Genomic DNA, 27,197 nt, shown 5'->3' with positions numbered 1-27,197 from the left:
AGGAGCGAGGCAGGTTTAGGTGGCATTACCAAGGCAGACATGCTGTCCTGTGTAGCCAGAATGAGTGGGGAGGAAGAGGGAGAGGTGATGCTCTCAGCATCACTCTGGGAAATACTGTGCAGGCTACTGGGGTAGAATAAAGAAGGAGAAGTCTGAGTCATGCTTTTTGTTGTTGTTGTTGTTGTGGCAGATATAACTGGCAGATATCACTAATTGGGAATTCTAAATTCTGGTAAATTTTCAGAGATTGTTACTTTGATAGCAGGGAGGATAAGGCAGATGTGATGCCTCGTGTTTATTTTCAACTTGATTTCATCTAGAATAACCCTAGAACACATGGGTGTGTCTGTGAGGGCATTTCCAAGAAGGTTTGAGTAAGGTTGGAGGAATAGTGTCATTGTGGGCGGCACCATTCCCTGGGCTTAGGTCCCAGCCTGAATAAAATGGAGAGATGAGCTGAGCCCCAGAGTCTCTCTGCTCCCAGACTGTGGATGCAATGTGACACCCTGCCTACTTCAAGGTAGACCGTACCTCCAAACAGTGAACCAGATTAAACCCGCTCCTGTAAATTGCTTTTATACAATTTTGCCACAACAATGTGAATATTGTAGTTTAGAACAGCAGTCCACAGCATGGCAGCGAGGCGGAGAGCATTGTCTTTGTTAGAATGCTTTCTCATTTTTGTCCTTCTGTTCCATCTGGGCTCCCAGCCTATGGGATGGATGGTCCATATTCAGGGAAGACCTTCCCCTTCTGGTTAATCCTCTCAGAAGCACTTGCATAGACAAAACCACAAAAGCTGTATTTTTCTAATCTAGGTCGGTTTCCTCAACCTAGGCTGGCATAAAGATGACCCATCACAGAGGTGATCCAGGGCTTCACCTGGGATAAGGTACCTTATCCCAGGCTTGTGGCTTCATTGAGTATGGATGAATAGGTTAAAGATCACTCCCTAGAGAGAGCAGAGGAAGGCATAGCAACAGCGCCACCTCAGGAGAAGCAGCCTTTTTGGAGATACATATTTTCATTTATATTGTTTTGAGTTTGGGCAATTGGAACAGTAACAGAGCAGAGGAGGACTTCCAACTTCAAGAAGTGCCAGCTCTTGTTTTAACCAAACGTGGTGGTTTGCTTGGGCATTTTTCTCTGTGTGCTGGAGCTCTGGCATGGTTGGAGTATACATAGTCCTGCAAAATGGATAATGAAATTGGAAACAAAGGAATCGATGCAGTCTAATAAAGGGAGCTTGGTGACTCTTTTAGAATTTGCTAGAGAAAAACATTCAGAGGGAATCTAAATAGATGGAGATATTGTGTGGAAGTGACTTATGAAGTTGTGGGTGCTAGCAAGTTGAAAATCTGGGAGTGTGTCAACGGCCTGGTGTGCAGGCTGTTTAGGGGAATCCAAACTTGGTTCCTCATGCTTGTCCAGCTAGTTTTTTTTTTTTCCTAACTAGCCCATCTTCCCAGAACCCTCAGATGGGATGTCTACATTTCTTAAGGTAGTGGGGTTTTTTTTTTTGGGGGGGGGGCAGGGAACCTTGATTTCTGCTATTAAGGCCTTTAATTAGTTTGAGGCCTACCCACCTATTGGAGTCATAAGGTTTACTTACTCAGGGACTATAATCACATCTTAGTAAATGTTTTCACAATAGCACCTACCCGGTGTTTGACCAAATGCTGAACTCCACACTCCTGCCAGTGTAACACAAAAATCACGGCGCCGATGTCTCCAGACAGACACCTTTAAAACTTCTTCCCAGGCCTCAAACTGAACACACGCCCGTGTCTTGTGTGGCCTTCTTCTTCTGTCGCCGTAAACCCTTCCTCCTCCTTCCTTGATGCCTTGACTTAGTCCAGCCATCATAGTCTCTGTTACTGACCTTCAACCATGACTGGGAAGTGCAATACACACATGCGACTTGGCAAGCACTCTTGGCTAATTAAGGAATATATTGTTGGATGTTAGATACCGGAAGCCCTCTACATAAATGAACTTCTCTGTACCAGGATGAGGCCAGAACTACTCTCTGAGTATAAAAATAATATTTAGAATTAAGTTCTACAGCATGTTCATGTTCACTCAGACAATCAACAGTAGCATGCTCTTTCATTGGGCCCATGACCTCTCTGATTATAGGTTTTTGACCAGATATGTAGCTCCAGATGTGTATGCCCACCAATCTAGTAGTAAAGCAGTTGGTTAGCCCCAATTGTTTCATGATTGCTCCAATGGCTACATCTTATCTGTCAGGTTAGTATACTTGTAAGGATAATGTTAACTGGGTGCTTCTCTTGGTGAATTTTCGCCCCACACAGCCTTCACAATATGCCAGAAGTACTAGCCATGACTCTACTTCCGAGTTTCAAAGGAGACAGAATTAGAGTCCGTGGCTTCTAAGTGGCATGTGCATAACAATGGGCAGGATGCTCATATCTGATCTCTTCATTGCGAATAAATCACATGTGCACTTTTTGGAGAACGGCGACAAGATGGTCTCTCCTGCGTGACACATTTCAAGGCTGAGCGTTCCTGTGCCCCTGGCATTTGGAAACTCATGCTTAAGAAGGTGGAGGCTGCAGTCCTGCTGTGCAGAGGCCACATGAGGGGCAGGATAAAGGCAGCTCTAAAAGAGCAGGGGCTGGCCAAGGAAGGAAGGCATCATTACCAGGCACCAGCAGAGGCCGTTCACCAAGCCAGGGCTGCCTTTTCCCAACACTGCCCGACTCTGTGCTCCATCTCCTTCCTCCTGGCCCAGGACCCGTCCCACCTCCCTGTGTTCTGCAGGCGGAGGAGAAACCTAGAGGCATTACCCACAAAGTGGCTGAATCACCATTTCCTTCTGTGAATACATAAATGAAATCCACATTTGTATAACAAGCCCACAGGAAAAAAAAAAAAAAAAAAAAGGAGGCGAAGGTTTGGCAGGCATGGTAGAAACCCAATCTGGAAACTACAAATTTAAAAACAATTATTTTAAATTTCATATCACAGACTTCCTTTCAGGGGCTTCCGTTCACTGCTTCTATATTAGGGTATCCTTCTGGGAGTGGAAACAGAAGCATTTCAGAGCTTTGTGCTGCCCAGAGCCTGTGGATTTTATAGGCTACATGAAAGCATGCTTGAGTCCCGTAGTGCAGATACAGGCCTTGAATCTGATATATAATTTCATTCAACAGTAGTAGACATATATATACATGGTCTATTGATTTGCAGTTTGGGAACAATTTCAACTTACTTGCTTTCAGAGAGTATTATTAATAGCCGATGGCATACAGGTTCAGGCTTTTTCACAGGTGAGGGGGGAAGTTGAAAGAACGGGCTATGGAGTGCTCCACGGGCCCCCCAGATAATTTACTGCCTGTCTGTGGTAATGGCTGAATGTATATATCTTTCACCATATGTAGCCTTTCTTTAGACTTCTAATCCATGGCACAGAATAGGAACCGGTTTGTGAAGAATTCTCCCTTGGAGTGGAACTAATTAACTTGGCTGGTTCCTTTCAGATGCTTTGACAATTACCCAATATGCCCTAGGAATATCCCTGGATAGGAAATGACCTAAACTTCCACTTTCATTGGTGGGGATTATATATTCGGATGCCCCCCTCCACCCCCAGCCAACCAACCATCTACTTTGCATATTAAAGTTAATCTTCTAACCATTGAATAACGATACCCAGTGAGCCAGCATGGCCACTTCATACAGACTTGCACAATATAAGGCATGAGTTGAAAGAGAACTGTTTCCGACTTCGTGTATTGTCCACTGGTTTGAGAGTCGTGTGGAAGATGGGGATTTATTCATATTGCTGGCCGGGTCCCCTGGGTTTTATTTGTTAAGAATGTTATTTTCCCATAGGCATTAGCTTCCCCTTTTAGAGGGGAAATGCCCCTTCCTTTAGAACTTAAGTTTAGTGATGTTGATAGAATTCAGAAGAGAGCTTGATGATCATACACCAGCTGATGGCAATTTCAGATCCCTGGAAGTTTTTGAGCAAAATGAAAAATTGCTTGAGTTCATATCAAATATCATAATTTATAGAAAAGTAGTTATAGAGATGCATAGTTCCTATAATAGGAAGTTTCCTATGTGCAGATATCTAATAAAAAACACAAGGCAAATGAACTAGGACCTGAATTCATGTGAGGGTAGGGGTAAGCCTTTATTTTGCCATTAAAAACATACTTATAGAGCAGGAAGTTCTCCCCTTTTCATTCCCAGAACTTCCAGTACTTTCTAAAAGCCTGACAATACACTTAGATATTAAAGCACATAATTTTCTAGGACTCTATTCTGTTAAAAATAGGAAGTAGAAAGCATTCGTTCACATAAATATTACTAGAAATTCATTCATTCTATTGCTATAATGGATAGTGGCAACCTATAACTAGCCCCCTGTGGGACTTTCAGTCAGTTTTAATACATTCACGACAACATCAGCAATTTAGCCTTCACACAGGCATCGATCTGGGCACTGTTTGAAAACAGTCCAGGTATGGCTTACATTAGGTTTCTGTTGGAGACTGGAGTCAGCATCCTCTCAGGATTGAGGTGTTTCTCTGATGCACCACATTTTCATAGACTGGCAGGATAAATTAAAGGTGGCCAACTATAAAATCATTGTGATAAATCTCTCATAAGAAGACGACTATTGCTGGGCAGTGGTGGCGCACGCCTTTAATCCCAGCACTAGGGAGGCAGAGGCAGGCAGATCTCTGTGAGTTCAAGGCCAGCCTCTTCTACAAGAGCTAGCTCCAAAAAAACTCCAAGGCTACAGAGAAACCCTGTCTTGAAAAACCAAAACAAACAAACAAAAAGACAACTTTTAAGTGTTTCAATTTGCTTTACTCTGTGAATAGTAAAGTAGCCTCTTAAATTATAGATGTCCAAACTACCTACTTTAAAATTACAACTAAAACCAGCCAAAGATTTTATTCCATCCGTTACAGCTTTCATTTGAAGCTCAATAGTATAATTATTTAAATGTATATAAAACTTTAGCTCTTTGCTTACGCATCCAAATATATATATGCATGTGTGCTATGTATGTATATGCACATAGTGGAATGTTAAAGTCTCCAAGTATTAAGTTTTAATATTTGACATAAAATCTTTTAGCTTTAATACATCTTAAAATATTGCACCTTTATAACTTGACTAAGATATACTGTCTCTTCAATCAGGACGCCTGGTAGCTCAAATTTTTCTGCTAAGTGGGAAAAGTGTCTTTTAGAGGAGTCTTTCCCTTAGATCTTATCTCCAAACAATGGAAAAACCCTCAAATTATATAAACTTCAGCAGATAAGAGCCCTAGGTACAGAGCTCAGGTTATTGCCTCATTACTGAATGTGCTTCTCAAATGGGAACTAGAGGGACGACAGTGTCACCCTGACCCAGGAGCACTCCGGTGAAAGGAAAGGCAGGGGACACACCGGCACACAGTATGCTGAATCTGAGTTCATTCCCTTCTAGCGAGCACCATTACGAATGTTGCAGGTATCAGACAATTCTGTTCATGAGGTCTTCAGGCCACACCTGCTATACAGCTTCACCCTCTTCTGAAGGGTAACCAGCACATTTTCCAGAAATTTCATTTTCAGTTTTCCGTGTTCCTCTCATCTAGGCCTTTCTGGAGTGACTCTTGGGGTATAGAAGAATGTACCTTCTGCTTCCGAGGGAGGGAGGTTTAGTTTCTTAAGAAATAATGTGTAGCTAAAGATGTTTTTCAGTTTTCAGTTAGCTATAAGCAGTACTTTACAATGGAGAACATGTCTTACTTAGTTAGAGGTCAGAACAGCACCATAAAAGAATTCCTTATTCTTTAAGTAGTATTATCCCTAAATTACCTGGTTATCTATTAACTACTTGCGTTAAATCTCTACATTTTGTTATTTCTGTTTTACCTTAATCTAAATAATAGACTTGGGAGAAAATCTGGGGATTTATTTACTATTGAATTGAGCTTAAATTGTTGGATAATTTGGTATTATTTTGTTTCATTGGTTGACCGTTCTTTTTCTATACAACTATAATTTAGAAAAGGTTAATATTTGTATAAGAGGGAATATTTATTAAAGCGACATAGGATTGGATGAGTGCTTAGTTTTGGGATAGTACTATAAAATACTTTTTAGACTAAAGTTAGAGGAAACATAAATTCTATAAGGTTATCTAAAATTGGGTTTAATATCCCTCATTATTCTTCCCTGTCTGCTTCATATGAAAGGGAATTACTGAAAATAATTGGGAAACTTTGACGTTTTTCTACAACAGAAAAATAGTTCAAAATTCCACTCTCTAACATTACAAAAAACAAAGAGATTCTAAATGGATTGTTTCTTTGACGCTTTTGAAAATCTGAGTCATGGTTTGGGTTAAGTGTATGACCTCTGTCTTCAGTCTGGGGCATCCTCTCAGTGGTCCTGCCTGCAACCCCAAGGGGACCAGGTTCCAGGTTGTGATGGATGGTTCTTGTGGGAATACACACAGGATCTGAAGGAGCCTGGAACCGTATAGCTGCCCTCTGACATTGGTGACAGATCCTCCCTCCGTTGAATGGCACAGCCAGGTCCCTGGGCTGCCTTTGTCCTTAAAGGCTGTATTCTACACCTCTTGTGTCTTAGTTCACGCGCCCTGCAGCATCCACTCTTTGTGTGTGTGCACACACGCGTATCTGTGCATGCGTATTTGCGCATGTGTTGTGTGTGAACCAAGCTCACACTGTCCTCTGAGTTCCTTTCGGTGAAAAACAAAATGGCTGAGATTTGCGACTTGTCAAAGGCTTTGAAAAGATGGCTTTAGCAGACTGTATTTCCAAAGGTTTTTACCACCTCTTGAGAAAGACCTGGTGGGATCTCCTAATTTACTTCATGCATGCCAGTTACAAATACTAATGTCTATTTTAACCTACTTCCTTTCATTTGTACAATTTCAGGGCTGGCCAGTCAGCCATGCCCAAGCGGGACATGACGCCATTCAGGCATGGCAGCGTGTGCTTAATTCTCTCCCCAGCAGACTAGGAGCATGCTGTGGCATCAGCTCACCAAACACTTTCCTTTATCCTTTAGCAGTTACTTAGACTCATTCAGTAAGAACCTGTGGTGCCTCATCAATAGAGGTAAATTAGCCAGTGGCTATGAAAATGCTAAGCTACTTTCCCTGTCTCCTCTGAGGATATTTATATTACAGAAAAAAAGAAATATGTTCATGCTGCTCTCAGTGATGACGGCACAGTATCTGATTTAATCTCGGCATCACTAATTGTATAGTGTTTCCTTCTAAAATAAATTAAGGTGGCTCATTTTTCAATACCAACAAAGTTTTTTTTTTTTTTATTGAGAAGAGGGAACCTTAATTACTTTTTAGAAATCTACCCTTGTTAACGAGGTTCGCCAGTGGCTTGGGATATATAGGAATGGGAAGCAATGTATCACCCTGTGCTGTGATAATAAGCTCCCTGCTGAAGTGGCCAGGCCTGTTTTTCCTGATTTCTCTATCATAATTCTTGCCTGGAATTTAATAGGAGCTTAATAAAAATGATATAAGGATGAGTTTTTAGAATGCAAATGTTTATGATAAGTCTTCCACTACCCAAAGACTGTGCAGTAAAACATCAAAAGTGGGGGCTATGGAATATGACAGACCTTTGATGGCGCAAGCCTGTGTTGTAGCCCTGGTGCTCAGTGGCAGGGGTCATGGCTGGCATGGGACATGCAGTTTGCAGGTAGTTCTATCAAAGGGAATCTTCTCCCTCAAGCATTGTTTACCGTCTCTATGGCACTGGGGAGATGTCCTGTAAACCTTGTACCTTTTTTGAGCAGTCTGTGTCTGGTGAGTTTTGTCAGCTCTGGGAGGGATGCTTGAGTTTCTGGAAAACGGCCAGAAAACAGCTGCTGGTGCCCATGAAAGCAGCAGCAAAGCCCTGGAGAAATATTTGCTGTCTACAGAGGGCACAGTTTCTGAGGAGCCACAAAAGCCAATGCTTGTGATTTAGGGAGAAGGCAGCGTCGGCAAAGAATGAAGTGAGAATTTGGGCAGCCTAGTACAGGGGAAGTTCTGTGCTATAGCACAACAGGTGAAGCTTTTTGAAATAATGCAAGTCCTTCATCTTTGATGGATGTTGTCATCAGGGAATGCCAGAAGTCACCAGCTCAGAACCTCTAGTAAGGGAGGGAGATGATAGGGCCTGAAAGTAAGAATTTGCTGGTTAGTTCTGTCCATGACTTTATTTGGTCAAAATGAGGTGTCCATACCTTGATGGATTAAAGAGTCTGAGATGGAAGTCAGTCCGTCCTATTGGAAGCACCTGAGTGCTCCGGTGTGCACTATCCTCTCTGATATTCATTCCATCCATACTGCAGTTACATGATGCTCCTGCCGTCAAGAAGAGGAGGCTTCCTCCTGGCTGCAAGTCTGTTTGGCCTCATTATAGGGAATACAGGAACAAGTACTTATACAAATCCCCTGATAGCTCACCATGTACTAAGAGGCATTATGTAAGATAATAAGGATGAAGGATTCAAGCAGCTTACAGGTTTGTTTGCTTACACTCACAGATACTTTTAAAGGTGGTTATTACATCACTTACGATAAACAGAGCTTTTCCAGTGTTTTGTTTATGGTTTCTTTGGTAGCATGTAGTATGAAACCTAGAGCCTGGCACACTCTAACTGTGTACCTGCCACTGAGCTACCTCCTCTGGCCTTACCATGTAAGGATGTAAGGTCCTCCTCATGCCAGAGAAGGACATGCCCATTTCTTTATCTACTCTGGTTAGCCTTCAGATCATTCCTGGAACCTTCTCAAGCTACTCACAGATGTTATACAAGAATCTGATCACTGTTCTCTCTCTCTCTCTCTCTCTCTCTCTCTCTCTCTCTTACTCTTTCTCTCTCTCTTACTCTTTCTCTCTCCCTCTCTCCCCCCTCTCTCCTACTCTCTCTCTCTCCCTCTCTCCCCCTCTCTCCTCCCTCTCTCTCTCGTTTTGTCTATCTCTGTGTCTGACTCTCTGTGCCTCTCTCTCTTTCTCCCCCTCTTTCTCCTGTATGTATCCTGGCACAGTCTGTCTTTTCTGTCTCTTCGAATGCAGTAGAAGCCTCTTGACTTCTCTCTCTGTGTGTATGCATCATTGTCTTTGCTGTTCTTCCCTCCCAATGTCCAGCCCCCTTTGCAAACTGAACCCAGACAATGGTGCTTTCCTGCCTCTCTGCCTCTGTCACCCTGATTAAAGCCAGGTTCTTACTATGACTTGAATTGTGTTGTTTCCTGTTCCCTTCGCTTCCAGGCTCATCCTTTCCCGTCACTTACCGTGGTCCAGGCAGCCAGCAGGCTACTTTCTCTACATGGATCTGCACTGTGGGCATTTCCCCTCGCCCCTCCCTTTGCCTCTTCTCTGGTCAGTCCTCCCACGGGCGCCCTACTAATTGGCACCCTCCCACTTTTCCTGTTTTTCCCTTGACCTGCTTTTCCTCCTATAATAGTTATTTTTTGCTTAGTTTTTATCAGTCATCTGCCATATTATTTACAAACGTTCTCTGAAAACTGGCCTCCCTCACAAGGGTGATAGCAGGTGTTTAATCTTATTTCCTCTGTGTCTGCTATCTCTACAATGCCTGGCACACTGCAAGTGCTTATAACAGTTATTAAGTGAATGGACAAATAAATTTCCAACCCCATTCTTTCCACTCACAACAGAAATCACGTCTGAGTGTTCTAAGGTTTGGGGCATGGTTGCTTTCTATTCTGTCTCTATCTGAGTTTGGCTCTGCGTTTGCTTCCGTTGCCCCCTTGGCTGTCTCCTTTTGTAGTCTTTATTCTCTGGTACATCTTCCTTTTGTGTTCTTATCCATACTAATTTTGATCTCTAAGCCATTTCTTTTTTCCCCAATTTAATAGTTTGCTATCTATTTTTAAACATTTTCAAGAGCTATTATGGGGCCTGGTGGTCTTTAGAGGATTGTGGAGTGCATTCCCTGGAAGAGAAAAAGAAACGAACATTAGGGAAAGGGCAGAGCTAGCTACAGAGAAAGGGGCAGTAACCATTTTATCCCTCATGGAATGTGAGGAGAAAGGAAGCTGTCTGGACATTTTTTTTTGTTTTTTTGTTTTTTTTTTGGGGGGGGGGCAGGGTTTCTCTGTAGTTTTGGAGGCTGTACTGGAACTAGCTCTTGTAGACCAGGATGGCCTCTAACTCACAGAGATCCACCTGCCTCTGCCTCCTGAGTGCTGGGATTAAAGGCGTGTGCCACCATCGCCCGGCCTGGCTGGACGTTTTATAGAGAACCTGGGTTCCTCTATTTCCCCCTATTATATGGTGCCTACCTGCCATTTCTCCTGCCAGTGTCTTCTGGGAACAAGAAGCCATCTCAGGGAGCACACTTCTGCCTTCCTTGTCTACCCATGTCTCTCCAGCTCCCCTTTAGCACCGGGAACCTTAACACAGAAACAAGTTATATCTTCAGCCCTACATCCCTCTTAATTCCCTACTTTTTCCTTCCTTCAGATGCAGTTATTAAAACTGTCTACTCCACTTGGCACGCATGCTTTCTTCTTTAGCTGTTGCACACACACTGACTCATCCCAGCGTGCTTTTCCTAAAGCTCAAAACCTTGTAACCACATTATCCCCAGAAGCCAGTCACAGTCACTCACGAGTGACCTTTCAGGGGACAATTACTTGAGATCTCTAGAACTTACTCTTGCCTTCCTTTTCTCACCTACCGTTCAGTCACTGACAGTTAAAATAATTGTCACCTTGTCAGGAGCTAGATTCACTTAGGAGACAGATTTGTCCATTCAGGGAATTTCTAGACTAACTGAGGTGGGGAAAGCCTGCCATAAACAAGGGTAGCACAGTACTGTGAGCTGGGGTCCCAGACCAAGGGGGAAGGGGAGCTGAACGCTAACATTCACCACCCCCTCCTTCCTGACTGTAGATACAATGTAACCAGCTGTCTCTTGCTCTAGCCTGCCTGTCTTCCCTGCCATGGTGACCTGTGCCCTCAAGTTGTGAGTCAAAGTAAACCCTTCTCCAAGTTGATTTTTAGGTGTTTGTCATAATAAGAAGAAAAAATGTAAGTGAAGGCACAGTGAAACCACCAAACTGGACCACTCTGTGGGTAGAAAGAAAAGTTTATTGGGGCTCAAACTGCCAAGGCCTTTTATTGTGGGGGTAGCAGGCAGGTGGGGGCAGAGAGAAGAACAAAATGGCAGAAAAGGATGCCTATTTTTGACAGTCAACAGGAAGAGAGTCTTTAAGCTGACACAGGGTGTTCTTGACTGGGAACTAGCTGCCCAGGGTAGTTGACCTTTGAGGACGGATTAAAGGATGCTCCTGGCAAACATAGAGCTGCTTTTAGGCAGATTTGTTGTTCGACTGAGGGATTCTTAACCTGAGGTGAAGGATTTCCTGGGGGATTCGTGGGGCTCTTCAGAGTGTGTGGTTCATGCAACATTGTAAAGATAGCTGATTTCAGCAACAGTAATTTGTATCCTATTTGAAAGGTTGCAGACCACTCACTTCTCTTTTCTATCTCTGGGGGGATCTCACCCAAGCCCCTGGCTCAGCTAGTCCCAGGATACAGATGAAAATGGAGGAGTTCCAGTCTCCCATGCTCACAGCCCAGTTTTACCAAGACACTGTGTCACTGCTCAGCATAACCTAACTTCTTCGTAACTCATTCGGATCAACTATAAAATGGTAGAAATGACTCCAATTTGCATGGCTGATAACAAACAGACATTATAAATAAAGCTCTTGATAACTTTTAGTAGTGGTGAAATGGTAGACACCGATACAGCCCCACCATGAAGGACATTAGATGTATACTTCCGGCCTTGAAGATCCTCTTCTCAGTGTTGAAGTAGATTCCCCTTTCAGGGCTCTGCTCTACTGGAATAATCATTCTATGACTCAAGCATTATAAATTAATCCACTCTTCAGGTGTTAGGAATATGCTAGTGCACCCTTACTGGTGCAAAACATCTAGGATCGTATAGAGTTTTATAAAGTCCATCTTTTAGCAGGATATTCAGAAGTTAGAATTGAGAAGGAACATACATTTCAGCAGTTTGAGAGACAGTTGTAAGTGGACTTTAAGTTATTTACCTGGTACAATAAAAATGGCGCACTTTTACGGATGCTACTAAACTTAGCAGAAAGGGGAAAGGGTTGTTCAGCATCTACAATGTAATGGAAATTGGCAAGGTGGTTAAAAACTGGTTTTGAGTTCTTTTAAAAGGCATGCCCTCTTAACGCTATGGAAGCTAAGTGGGTTCTATCTCATGTGCGTTCCCTGTTGGTTGTATCCTACCAAGCCACATGTCTGCTCTGCTGGGCATTTATTTACATGCTAAGTTACCAGTCCTGATTCTGTGTCAGCAGGGGAAAGGCTTGGATAGATATACACAGCAGAGCTGAGTTACTGGCCCAGCGCTGTGGTTTGCGAAACGGCAAAAGCTCCCAGAGGGCTACCAGCGCTGACCGCCTGTCCTGCAGAGCTCTGGGCTCTGGTCACTGGTGTTGATCCTGGGTCTCTCCTGCCCCTTTCCGTCACTGTCTACTCCTCAAGGTGATGAGGGCCCATATACAAAGGCAAATTTACAGTCCTTGCTCTCTGAGTTTTGCCAGCTGTATTGTTTTAATAATTTTGCAGTGTGTTTTTTTCCGAATGATTGAAACACCCTGAATTGAAAGAAAGGTAGAAACTGGAATTCAAGATTATTGACTTGGATCTTTGTGTAAGTAGATGTAGTTGGGGGAAAAGATAGCAACTTCATTAAGGTCCCATTTAAATTTTTCCATGGTGAATTGATATCAAGTTACCACTTTTATATACTTTTGAAAAGGCCAGAAAATTATAAGGTAATTACCCACAGTCTATCCTCAAGGCAAGGACTCTTTTCCCATCTCCCCCTTTTTCTTTTCCTATCTTCCTTCCTCCCCCTTCACCTTTCTCCTCCTTCTCTCTTCTCTTTCTTTTTCTCATTATTTTAGATAGTTATAATAATGTCTGAATAAATGCATATTTTAAACAAATTATCCTAGAAAATACAAAATCTGTGTTTGGTATACTATAATGTAAACATACCTAATTCAAAATTATAGGAAACTGTATTTTCAGTTTTGTGTCATAAGGAAATAATTGGGACTATAGCCAAGTATGAATACTGGAATATATAAACATTTATAATACTTAAGATCTGAATAAATTTCAATGGACAATTAGGCCAATGTATTTTTTTTTTATTGAGAAAAGGAAAAAAAAACAAGTTTCCACCTCCTCCCAGCCTCCCATTTCCCTCCCCCTCCTCCCCCCCTACGCCCCCTCCTCCCACCCTTCTCCCCCTCCCCCCACCCCTTTCCCCCTCCCTCTCCAGTCCAAAGAGCAGTCAGGGTTTTCTGCCCTGTGGTAAGACCTAGGACCTCCCACCTCCGTCCATATCTAGGAAGGTGAACATCCAAACTGGCTGGGCTCCCACAAAGCCATCACATTACGTAGGATCAAACCCCCGTGCCATTGTCCTTTGCGTCTCATCAGCCCTCATTGTTCGCCATGTTCAGAGTCCAGTTTTATCCCATGCTTTTTCAGTCACAGTCCAGCCGGTCTTGGTGAGCTCTCAATAGATCAGCTCCACTGTCTCAGTGGGTGGGTGCATCCCTCGTGGTCCCGACTTCTTTGCTCATGTTCTCCCTCCTTCTGCTCCTCATTGGGACTTTGGGAGCTCAGTCCAGTGCTCCAGTGTGGGTCTCTGTCTCTATCTCCATCCATCACCAGATGAAGGTTCTATGATGATATGCAAGATATTCGTCAGTATTGCTCAAGGATAGGGTCATTTCAGGTTCCCTATTCTCAACTGCCCAAGGAACTAACTGGGGACCTCAGCTTGGGCACCTGGGAGCCCCTCTAGGGTCAGGTCTCTTGCCAACCCTAAAGTGGTTCCCTTAACTAAGAATTGTGGTTCCGTGCTCCCCTGTCCAACCTTCCTTTATCCCAATCCTCCTGCTTTCCCAAGGCCCGACCTCCTTCCCTTCTAACTTTTCTCTCCCCATCTCCCCTTTCTTGGCTAAGGGAAGTAGACAAAATTGCCGGGGAGAAAATTGGGATCTTGGGGTGGGGTGGGTTGAGGCCAATGTATTTTAATGATATAAATAAATGCATGAAGATCATCTACTGGTTCCTACATGAAATTTTTGATGACAAAATATGTGTAGTAGATTTGTCTTTTTCTTATGTTTCATATACCACCATTTATTCATAAAAGACCAAAAAAGTACTGTGTTAGAAAATATGTTTTTAACTATTATGGGAGTGACTCTATCAACCTGTTTAGGTAGGACTTGAATTTTAAATGAAGTTGCTATTTAGTTATGAAAGACAAATATTATGTGAGAAACTTATTCAAATTTATGGTCTTTATAAAATCATCAACATATTCTTTTCTCTTTTGGAAATAGTTTATTTCATCTTACGCTTCCAAGTGATGGTCCATCATCCAAGGAAGCTGAGGCAGGAACTGAAACAGGGGCCAAGGAGGAGCATTGCTTTCCAAGGCTTTCATACACAGGACTCAGGACCCTTTGCCTAGGGACGGAACCACCCACAGTGGACTGGGCCTCCCAAGTCAACCGTTAATGGACAACGTGTCCCACTGACTTGCTCAGAATGTTTCCTTCTTGTTTCCTTTCTCTCTTAAACTTTAAAAGAGAAATTCTAAATTTCTCTTTAAAAGAGAAAGAAAAAAGGTGTGAGGGAAATAGTTTTCCTCTAGTTTGACTCTCCTAGTGGATAAACCACCAAAGACCACCGAATTGAAGGACTGTTACTCGGCCATATTATGTGACTGCTGAGAAGGAAATACCCACCTACTGAGAGTGGCCCTGTATGGTAGCAGACAGTGTTATAAACTAGGAATAATGTTTAGCTCAGTCGAATGTATAAGAGATTTCTGATATAAATGTGGTTCAGATACTGATGGATTATGCAGCCTTTGCAAGACCAGTTTTAAGATATATGTGTGTATATATATATGTGTGTGTGTGTGTGTGTATCCTATGATGTTCTGTTTTATTAGTTGCTTTTCTCTAATATATCATTTGCATACTAGTTTCAATGTTAAGTTTTCTATAAATTTTGTTGAGTGAGTTCTTCTTATTGACCGTGTAGTCAACTGAAACCACCATGCTTGTTTGTAGAATGCAGTTTCCAAAGAGTTTGACAGATAGTCCTCCTATTAAATGGATGTGGTCTTAAGGAAGGGAGACATTTTTGTTCAGGTCAGAGCTTCTCTTGGGTGGCACACAGGTATCCATAGGGACACTTGTCTGGGTTGGGACCTCTGTAATCTGTAAGCACCAGAGTGCCAGCTTCATTTCTTGGAGAAGAACCCACTGTAGGACAGATGAATTTATTCTGCAGTGAAGAGAACCCACAAGTCCTTTCTGGAACAGGAGATCAAGAAGCTGCTCTTGAAAATACAACTCCTTAAAGTATAACAGCAGCCCTTTCAATGCATATTGGAAAGGATCACTGTCAACCCCTTCGGGCCAGTCTGAATAGTTCTAACTCATGTTCAGCAGCGTTTTGAAGGCACCTAACGGGGAGGACTTGATAGAGTGGATACTGAAATGTGGTCAATCTCAGTGTATGGAAGGTGGTTAAGACTTGCTTGCTCACAGGCCCAGCACACACTCTAGACTGGCAACTGGGTACAGCTACAGGCTCCTTGCCAGAATCCCACTGACCCTTAGGAACAGACCAGCCACCATTCGGAGCTCTGTGGCTCTGCAGCTTAGCTGAACTTCTCTGTAGCTGCTGCATCTTCACCTGAAAAGGAAACCGAGCCTTCTGTCCAATCGTGTGCATTGCAGGCTTAAGAGGCACCTGGTACTAATATGGCCTTAAACTTGTGTAGCTGGAAGGCTTTTCTGTCTCATTGATCAAAGATACTTGTGAGTCTGCGACCATAATCAATATCTAAAATGATACCGTGTTTGAAGCTGACTTTTGTATCCCTGTCTGTGAATGTGTTAAATGAAAAAAAAAATGGCTTTTGTACCATTTGAAAGGAGTGACGGAGTTCTTATCCATTAAAAAAAAAAATTATCGTATAGTGAAACTAATTACCTCAGTCAGAAACCCAAATGGCTTTGTCGATTTGAAAAGTTGTTAGCGCTTTCTGCTAACCGTGATAACAGCCCGACAAAGAATAGCCAATATTGCACTTTAATTGCCTAAAGTAACAATGTCTACCCCAGTGATGGGTCGGCTCATTTATCATCTTCAGTGTGGTTTACTTGTCTCCCCAAATGCTCAGCTTCCTTGGAAGACTCTCCCATCAAGCCTCAGCTTCCGGCTGATTGCTCTCCACCATCCTGTTCTGATTAGCTCTTTAGAGTCTGCTCCTCCTGCAGGCTCCCTTTCTTCCCTCCTGCTGGGGCCAAAGGCAGGAGCATTGCCCTCCCTGCTGCCAGACAGTAAATCAGCCAGCTCAGCGCCTGGGTATTCTCTGCTTCTGCAGGCAGGCTCCTGACTTCAGGAGTTCTGTGATTTAACTGTTTCGCTTGGCATGCCTCTTGGTTTTTCTCGATTCGAACTTTGATTTGTAGAAACATTTTGATGATTTGCATGGGCAGAAAGAGTCTTTTCAGTCATTTCATTTTAGAAAAATCAACTGGTTGGGTTTCGGGAATGTTAGCCATAATTTGTAAGTACGCTTTTGGAATGTGTTTTAGAAACCCGAATGAAAAGTCTGGCTTTTATAAGTAGTTGCTAGAAATCTTCACCACAGTGGACCAGGCAACTATCCAGCACTGGAAGGAATCACCTCTGTCTCTCGTTGAAGCCATCAGAAGCCATAAGGAGATTCTAAAGAGTGTCTTTGGTGGCTAGTGTACGGGAAAGCACTTGTCACTGAGGCATTTGAGGAGGGTGCACACTGTAGCTGCTCAGGGACAGTCAGGATGAAGGGTCTCCTCGCTCAAAGGGAATTAACCAAAGTCAATGTCAGGGACTTTGCAAACATCTATGAGCCTCAATTTCCAGAGGGAGAGGGTGGAGAGGTGGCTTAGCAGATAAGAGCAATTGTTGCTATTCCAGGGCACCCATGTTAGGGTCTCAGCACACATATGGTTTATCACAACCTTCTGTGGCCAGTTCCAGGGGATCTGACTCCCTCCTTTTGTCTCCTTAGACACAGGATACCCACATGTTGTCCATCTGTACATTCAGGCAAACAGCCATTCACATGAAATAAAAATAAACAATCTTAAAAGATATTGGAGAGACATTTAGGTTGTTTCCAGGTTCTGGCAATGATGAACAATGCTGCCATGAACATAGTTGAGCACATGTTCTTATGATATGATTGAGCATCCTTTGGGTATATACCCCAAGGTGGTATTGCTGGGTCTTGAGGAAGGTTGTTTCCTAATATTTTGAGAAATTGCCACATTGACATCCAAAGAGGCTGTACCAGTTTGCACTCCCCCCATCAATTCAGGAGTGTTCTCTTGACCCCACATCCTCTCCACCATAACTTGCCATCAGTGTTTTTGATCTTGGCCATTCTTACAGGTGTAAGATGGAATCTCAGAGTTGTTTTGATTTGCATTTCTCTGATGGCTAAGGATACTGAACATTTCCTTAAGTGTCTTTCCACCATTTTAGATTCCTCTGTTTAGAGTTCTCTGTTTAGGTCTGTACTCCATTTTTTTTTTCATTAGATTATTTGTTCTTTTGATGCCCCTCAACCGAAGAATGGATAAGGAAAATGTGGTACATTTACACAGCAGAAAAAAATAATGACATCTTGAAATTTGAAGGCAAATGAATAGATCTAGAAAACAAATTGAATGAGGTAACCCAGACCCAGAAAGACAAATATCATATGTACTCACTCATAAGTGGTTTTTAGACATAAAGCAAAGAAAACCAGTCTACAATTCACAACCCCAGAGAACCTAGACAACAATGAGGACCTTAAGAGAGACAAACGTGGATCTAATCTACATGGGAAGTAGAAAAAGAAAAGATCTCCTGAGTAAATTGGGAGCATGGGGACCATGGGAGAGGGTTGAAGGGAAAGGGAGAGGAAAGGAGGGGAGCAGAGAAAAATGTATTGCTCAATAAAATCAATAAAAAATTTAAAAAAAATATTGTAGAGGCAAACGCAGAAGGGCTGAAGGAAATGCTTGGGCTTTGCGATTAGTTTGGGGGTAAATTCTGACTTTTCAGTATGAGGTCCAGCTTTCTTCTCTGAGTTTTAGTTTCTCTGTTTACCAATTCAAGGAACTCAAGGAAAAGCTCTGTATGGAAGAGAGGAAAGAGAAAGGGGTGGTAAGGAGGTGGGAGCGGTGGGAGGCTCAGTGAGCTGCATATCCATGTGTGAAATTGGCAAAGCACAAATTTACTGAAATAATAAAAAAGATTAAAATGGATCAGATCCAATAGGCTTACTTATACCTATTTTCATATCACAGAAAAATTATTTGAAGATAAATAATTATATAGTTAAATCAAGGTGTGTTGTATATGAAATAGACTGTTTCATATAGATACTTTAGATGTTTTTAAAGGTTATCTTTTTTGATTCCTTGAGAATGAGCTTTGACTGGATTCACAATGCCCTGAACTCCTTCCAGAGCTGCTCCTTCCTCTCTACCCACACAATTTCTTGTTCTCACTCTTTCTTGATCCGGCCAAGTTCAGCTTGTGCTCCCCATATACTCCCGGATGTGTGGCCTGCCACTTGAGCGTGGTCAAGTTGCCAGTAGCAATGCTCTTCAAGAAAATGGACTCTCTATTTTCCCCAGACATTATCAATTGCCAGTTGCTCCTTGGGTAGGACTGAGATTTCGTGTCTTCCTTCTCTTTCCATGCTTAGATTTTGTATCGCCTGTTCTTGAACTGTGTTGTGTCTGCTGTAGTAACTACTATGAGTTCATATGTGTAGTTGCCTTCTTGTGTCCAGAGAACACTATTTCCTTGTAGTCATGGGCCACCTCTGGTTCATAGCTCACACAGCCTTTCTGCTTGTCCTTCCACAAAGATTCATGGACCTTGAGAGAAGAGGGTGTGATCTAGATGTTCCATTCAGGGTTGAGCATTCTTAAGTTTCTTAATCTCTTCTGTGCCTTGGTCAGTTGTGGGCCTCCATATTAACCACCATCTACTTCAAATAGAAGCTTCTTTGATTAGGGTTAAGAGATGCAATTCTGACAATAAGGCCCTGGGAGTCAGTTTACTAGTATGTCCATTTAGCACAATAATAGTAGATTGTCCCCTGGGACCTATGACCTCTCAAGCCACAGATCTAATTGAACATAGAAGCAGAACATAGGCTTAAATTCCTAAAATCAAAATAAAAGATAATAGTGATACTGTAAGAAACAGATATAAAAGGAAAATAAAGAATAAACGATTACAAAAAGAAACAAAACCTCAAATCATTGGAGCAATGAGAGAGCCAGTGTCTCCTTTTTGTAGTTGTAGTTCTGCCGTGTCAAAATGTGCAGGTCAGTAACCATGTGTCGGGAGATCTGTGCCTTCAGTGTCCCATTCACACATCACTGTGATGGGGGGTGGGGGGTGGGTGTCTCCTTCCCCAATCAGATGCCAGAGCACACTCAATCACTCTTGTGCCATAGCCGTAAGCCCAGTCGTTTCAATTCACAGGATCAAAATATTAAGATCCAATAGGAAGTTACCAATATTACTATCTTTAGAAATGATTTTAACAATGTTTAGAACTATTTTAAATTTCATTATATTGAAAGGTCGATTGGAAATATTCATTATAAATGTCAATTTTATAATTGTTTTTCTTCTTTTCAATTTCAGGGTCAGCCCGGTCCCCAGGTAAGTGATCTCTTTTCTGACCCACTAACTCCTATTTGCAGGAAGTTCCTAAAAACTTCCTGGTGGGGAGGTTTTCCTTCAGTCCTTTTTGAAGAATTGAAGAAAGCTATGAACTGATAATTGGGCTACTATTGCCCAGGAATGACCCCTGGGACCTCTTCAGCGTTGTGTGACTGGAGTAGACATCAAGATTACATCTAAATCTGGAAGCCCCGCATCATTCAGTTCTTTCCAGAAAGGAAGGTAACACAGCGTAATAAAGTGAGCTTTGACTTGGACAAAGAATAATATTTTAACTCTCACTAGGACCTCTGTCTTAGTCTAGGTCACCTTTCCTAGTATCAGAAAGCAGTTGTTAGTATAATTTATGGATGTTCAACATTTGAGAAGTGGCCTCGGGTGCACCGTGAGGGCATGGAGTAAGATGCTGGGGTGAAGGAGAGCAGGAACTAGCTGTGTTTGTGAACTGATGGGTCCATGGGTCGCTGAGGCCATTCCCTCCTGAACACCTTGTAGAGGAATGATGCAGAAGATTCCTCAGAACCCTTGCCTCGAAAGACAGGAAGTTGGTGTGGTTAGCCATCAGTCGGGATCCCTTCATTCTTGAGTCACGTGTCCGTGTTGATGCCAATAGTTCTGATCTGCTTCAGAAGGTCTTCTGTATGGGATGAAGGGGACCCATATTCTAGCACCAGGGTGTGATGGTGAATAAGACAGATACAATCTCTGTTTTGTGATTATCCTGGGTTTTATTTTTCACTTAGAAATTGTACACATCTCTCACATCAGAATATGATAATGCATTCATATAAAACACTATGTTTCATTGATAATGTTGAATACATGCAAGGTATAAAACTTGAGTTCATAGGCATACACCTTGTTCAATCATTACAATTAAATAAATGAATATATCTGCCTCTCCCCAACCAGTGCCGGATTAAAGCCTCAGAACTTGTCGTCTGATCACTGATTGTGCCTCTTATCAGCATGTCTCTATTGCTGCTGTCCCTGTTCTATGCTTCCATTAAGTCCAGCCTTTACAATTTCTCAAATCAAGTTGAAATCCTCATACACTGTTTGCCTCTCTCTGTCTGGTTCTCTCTGATTTCACTTAGCACAGTATCCTACGAATTCATCCATGTTACTACCATGGAGAAATAGCTTCCCTTTCCAGACAGATGATACTCCATCATATATACATACCACATCTTTCTATTGGTCCATTAAGATACTCAGGCTGATTCCATTTCATTCTGTTGCAATGGATTCCACATATGTGCAATCATAGAACATTTCTCTCTGTGTGTGGCTTATTTCGTTGAACATATTGTCCTCCAGGTTCATTCATATTGCTGCAAATCGTGGTATTTCATTTCTGTGGCTAAGTAAATCACCGATTGTGTATGTATAACCCATTTCTTTTCCATCCATTTTTTGATGGATATTATGGCGGATCCCAGATCTTAGTTGCTATAATAAACATGGGAGTATAGATCATCAACACACAGTATTATATGATAATTCTGTTTTTAGATTCTGAAGAACTGACATATTGTTTATGTAATGACAGTTCTGCTTTGCATTCCTAACGACAATGCAATAATTCACTTTTCTCCGTATCTTCACAAAAACCTCTCTTTGCCTTTTGGATTGTATCCATCCTAACAGGTGGAGGCATGAACTCTTTATTATAATCTCACTTGCATTTGCCTGATTATTGATGATACCGAACACTTTTTCATAGACCTCTTTCCCGTTTGTATGTCTTCTTTGGAAAACTGATCTGTGAAGTGTGAAGGTTCTGAGCTGTCCAGACCCAGAACTTCTGAGAATGACCTAGACCCCACCCATGAGTATTTCTCTGTTTGCATGAGCACCCCGAAGCTCAATCTAGAGTTCAGACGTGTGGTATTAAAGGAGATTTTTATGAACCCCAACCCACATGCAGATGACTTGGGATCTATACGTTGCTCTAAGGGTTGGGCCTTAGTTTGAATAGTGGGTTTCTGTCCAGATCGTGACTCCTTTATTCTTGTTGAATCATTTGCTGACTCCCACCCCCATTCCCTTTCTATGTTGCTCTCCTTGTCCCAGGTCTCCCGCCATCTCTTCCTCCTGCCTAGTGTCAAAGTCAGGACTATAACCCTGAACTGTGATGGCACGGCGCATATCAGGTGTGATGACCAAATTCCTTTAACTCCCAGAATACCTGGCAGGATTCTAGCTTTCTCCTGCATCTCTCCCAGCATCCGCATCACAATGATGCTCAAGGGAGGCAAGTCAACAGGGTGAATGCTTGTCTTTTCCCTGCCAAATGGTGGAATTGAGGGTTAGATAAAGAGAAATTAATGGGTGTCTATCACCTATGTTGACCAGATAAAATCTTCTACCATGGTTTCAATAATATCCATTTCCTGGTGCCAAACCTTTGAGTCTTGATGTGTTCTCTGTCTACAGTTTGACAGAATGCCCTGGTTTTGTTCTATTGTCTCACCTTCCATTGATTTTTATTGAAGTTCTTTATGGACTCTGTGCTTTCTTCAAACCATACTGAACCATCTACATTTTCTCTCTTAAGTGTTGCTGTTTTCCCCTTTCCCTGGGGCTACTTCCTCTTAAGCCTCCTGTCCACGCATCCTAACACAGTCGTCCATCACATTGTAGCGCTGCTTCTTCAATGTTTTTCCTCTCCTTTAGCGAAGGGATGGTCTTCCTTTCCCAGATTCCCACGGAAGGTTATCTATGCGGTTTATTATATTACACTGAAAGGAGAGAGAGTGGACTTCCGACCAGACAGGTTGCAAGTCCAATCCAGGTTGTGTCTCTTTTAGCCCCTACATTCTGGATGATACTCCTTCACTCTGGTTAACAGTATCCTCATAAGTAAGGCAATGGCTTTTCTTATATATGCCGTAAAAGTTCAAGTACTGTGTGTAAAATGTGGTACCTGCATATGGTACGCACTCAGGAAAAATGAATCTTGTTATTCTCTTTTGGGTCCTTGTCATTATTTCCAAGCATCTTTTCTCTTTTAAAAAATATTATTTTGTTTTATGCATATGGGTGCTTGGCCTGCTCGTGTATCTGTGTGCCACTTGCATTCCTGGTGCCTGTGGGGGCCGGAAGAGGGTGTCAGATTCCCGAGAACTAGAATTACAGATGATTGGCGTCTGTCACATGAGTCTTGAGAATTGAACCCTGGTCTTCAGGAAGAGCAGCCAGTGCTCTTAACTATCAAGTCAACTCTCCAGACCCTCTTTTCTGTTCCTTCACAGATTTTTATGACCTTCAATTCAGGATCTGCGCTTTCTTTCATCTTTACTCTCCTCTATGTCTGACTCACTTTATTGTACATCTAGAGATTTATTTGTAGAGTTCAGAGCTTTGGCTTTGATTTTCACAATCAAAATTATTACAGAAAGTAATACATTGCTTAAACATTCATATTCATCCACAAATAAATATTTTAACACAAATTGCATATACTAATGGACTAAAAATATATTCTCAGGACTTTATCTTGTTCTCTTTACAAAACACACCAAGTTTTTATCTAGCCCAGCTCTCCCTCTGAGTCTTTACCCCTTCCACCCTAAGGCCATTTTCCTGCATATCGTTTTTTTGAGTCTCGGAGCCCTCCCCATAACTCTTCTTTGGAGTTGCATGTGAGCATAAAGTAGCTGCAATTCCCTCAGGAATGTTGAGCACTAAAGTGGTGTGCATGTTGTAATTCTGTATTACCCAGCGAGAAAAAAATGTAAGAGCAAACCGCAAGCAAATGCCATCAGACAACTGCTCTTGGAGGCGAACGGCCCCCATTTGTCTGCAGACAGACTTGGGAAGAAGTTGAAGATGTCACTGTTCCCTCTGCCCCCGAGTCCCTGTTTGCTCTTTTTCTTTGTTCTAATATCATCATTGTCATTTCGCAAGGCTTTATTAGAGTTTACTAAACTCAAGCTGTCCATGCCTTCTAAAGAGTCTTGCTGGGGTAAAATATTGTACTGTGGGGGCAGTATTTAACTTTCTCTTCATATGTTTTAAATTATGTATGAAGCTCCTTCTAACCTAACACTTTAGCAATTCCCATATTTCATATTTGTTTCAATCCAGCTTTTTCCAGTTTCACATAGTCTGATTTGGGGGCAAAAGGAGAGCACATACATTCTCTAAGAAATTTGAAAAATGCGTGCATGCCTTTGTGTATATGGGTGTGCAGAGAGCCCAGATTTCACTCGCTGCTGTGTAAAACCAGGGATGTATCATCACCTGGAGAAGTCAATACTCTTGCAAAGTGTATTTTATTGTTACTATATAACAGAGAGAATAATAACACACGTTCAAATGCTTTAGCGTTTGGAGAATTTAAGTATCATTGGTATTGTGGCATGAAAGACTTTCACAGTATTCCAGATGGGTTATATTATTAAGAGTATACATGGTGTAACTATTTCTTTATTTTACCGTAACCCATATGTCTTTCTTCTGCATGCTCATTTGCGAATTGAAATAGTGTAGAAGATAGAACTACTCCAACAAAATTAATTAAAGAAGTTCTACTGCCAACTTTATGCTGTATTTCCTCCAAGACACATTACCTGCCATTTCACCTGAATTAATGTGGAAAACCCGTAGTGTTCCAGGAATAATCACGCTGATTATGTATTGCTTTATGCTGTGGCAGCTATTACTGTTCTCTGAGCATCTTGTTTTTGTATCCCAGTCTCTTCACACAGTGTTGATAGAAAATGCATAATACAGTTTTTCTCTAGTACTGAGGACTGAACCCAAAGAGTTGCACGTGCTAATCAGTGCTCTGTCCTTGACCTCTACTCCAAGCCCCCCCCCAGTAAACTCTGCCTAAATAGAGGCATATTTGCTAATTCACACCTAATGATAATTTTATGCACCTGACAAACCTTCTGAAGATGGCAGCCTTTTCAAACAGCATATGCAACTCATTGGACAGAGTTGAGGGAAAGAGCTCTGGGCCCTGGTGGCCAACACCTGAGTTGACATTCTTCTCTGCCACTTACGAGAGGTGTGACTTGAAGCAATTTATCTAACTTTATGCCTCAGCTTCTCAGTATAAAGGGAGAATGATTTGATGCAATGCATAACTTAACGACGCCCTCAAAACAGTCAAGGGCGCGCGCAGGTGCTAGGATTAAAGGCCTTTGTAAATTCCTTCTCCTATAAGCACTCACAAAAGCACAGCCAGAAAGACTTAATGTCCCCAGACGGCTACATATTGTCCTTGCAGGTGGCACTTCACCTGCTGGATGGCAGAAGAAAATAATAAGACTCGAGGTGTGTAGATACCGTGGATAAATTAAAGTCACGAAGTTTGTGAACATTCATTATTGTTGGTTCTATAGAGAAACCTCTACATGATAACCATACCCAACTATTATGTACACAGTTGTTCAAAATATTGTCCTGGGACATAGCATGCCTTAAACAGTTTCAGATCTCTTAAAGTCTACCTTTGGTTAACAGTGAATGCAGGGTTCCACTCGCTTGCTAAGTAAAACTTAGCCGTTGCACTTCGGGTATGCGTCTCTCTCCTCTTCCCTAAGGACCAGTCCATTTACTGCTAAATTTGTATCTTAAATCAGAATAAACCTATTTTATTCTCACACTCAACAAATTTTCTTTTTACAAAAAGATAAGTGGAACCGAGGGATGGGAAGATAATTCAGTGAGAGTGCTCATTTCACAGGCATGAGGTTGTGGCTTCGAATCTTTAACATCTACAGAAAACGCTGGGCACTACTGTGCCCATGCCTGTATCCCAGCACCTCTGGGGGTCAGAACCTTGACGATCACTAGGTTTCACTTTGATAGTCTGCCTCAAGAGAAGAAGCAGGGAGGAACAGAGAATACCCACTAATCTCCTCTGGTCTCTACATGCCCAAGTGTGTGCACACGCGTACACACACGCATGCACACACTGCACATGAATACACATTTACTATACATATATACACACAGAAAAAATTTTAAATAAGCAAAAATTGAATTACATACAAATCAAAGGTGATGTATCTTCCATGAACACAGCAAATAAATATCCCCAATTATTACTTTCCTTTGATGAGTCGTGATCCACTTTATGCAACACCTCTCACCTAGCAACCTAGACTGTTGTGCAGTTTGGAAGATGCGCAGTAGAGCTCTTTGAGTTTCGGAGAGAGATTTTGCTCTCGCAGTACACCCAGCACCACCATCTGCATATGTGTGACCTGTGCACTGCATACACAGCGCAGCCAAGGGTAGGTAGACTCAGCCACCCAGCTCATGCTGCATTTACAGAGCCTGGAGGCTGGCATGTGGCTCCGTTCCTCCCGAAGAAAGCCTTCTAACACACAACCTCCACAACCCTCACTGGGCCAATGGAATCCTGAGTACAGAGCATGGCGATTTCTCATTGCCCATTTTGAGAAATACCTTGTCTAATGAATCTCTCCCTTTTATTAATTGCTATGATTTTATGCCAGGACATGAAGCCAGAGTCTCCAACCTGCTAAATACATGGTATTTTTACTAGCATGCTTTAAAGTGTTGCCCACAGCTTGTTTCATTCACATGCCCTGATGTGAGTCTGATGGGCCATTTAATAGCCATCATCTCAGTGACATTTCTAATAAAATCAATGCCCAGGGCAAATCTAGATCTCCTCAGTCATTATAAAACTGTCTGCACTTGGGACACAGCTATTGTTGGTTTTCAGGGTTTAGTGTCTCTTACCCTTTAGTGGTCTCCTCTGTCCTTTTCTTTGCCCGGCAACATCACTTTGCTCTATAGTGTTTGTGCTTCTCTAGAACATCCCACATTCTGAATTGGTCTAATTACTACCTGAGAAGTTAAATGTTTGTCCTATCTTCTGTATCAGAGTTGGTTCAATTTTTATAAAAGTCTATTTTAAATGGTGGCATCTTTCCTAGTTTGCACGATGGTTGGTCGGTTGGTGGCCCAGAGGAATTGATCTGGTGTGCAGGAGACTTTGCCTGATGGTTTTTTATAACTTCTAAGGGTTATTTCCTAGAGTTTGCCATTATAGACTGGGAAACAGGCCCCTAAAATTTTTTGAGCTGAGGATGATATGAGCAGAAGAATGTATTATCTCACTATGTTGCCGAGACTGACCCCAAACTCCTTGGCTCAAATCATCCTTCCGTCTCATACCCCCAAATTGCTGAGACTATCATTGTGAACAGTACACCCAGGTAGAAGTACTGATTTGACCACAGTATGTGGGTCAAGGTCAGGGAAGCTTATGTTTTGGTTATCCAGGAACAGGATACTAGCAACTAACACAGAAAGACGGGGCAGACTC

The 27,197-nt window shown here is 42.2% G+C and overlaps 1 protein-coding gene across 3 annotated transcripts in view; it reads left to right on the top strand.

Moving 5' to 3' along the window:
• Positions 1–27,197, top strand: part of Col25a1 (collagen type XXV alpha 1 chain) — a 385,869-nt gene that overhangs the window by 199,907 nt on the left and 158,765 nt on the right. For all 3 annotated transcript variants that reach the window (XM_041633950.1, XM_041633896.1, XM_041633829.1), the window contains exon 5: positions 19,841–19,858. In XM_041633950.1, coding sequence (XP_041489884.1) covers positions 19,841–19,858 — 18 coding nt within the window. The remainder of the gene's footprint in view (positions 1–19,840; positions 19,859–27,197) is intronic.

This window comes from Microtus oregoni, unplaced genomic scaffold (assembly GCF_018167655.1).
Source record: "Microtus oregoni isolate MIOR12 unplaced genomic scaffold, Mior012 000000F_ref0000247, whole genome shotgun sequence".
NCBI lineage: Eukaryota > Metazoa > Chordata > Mammalia > Rodentia > Cricetidae > Microtus > Microtus oregoni.
This window is presented reverse-complemented; position numbering and strand designations above follow the sequence as displayed.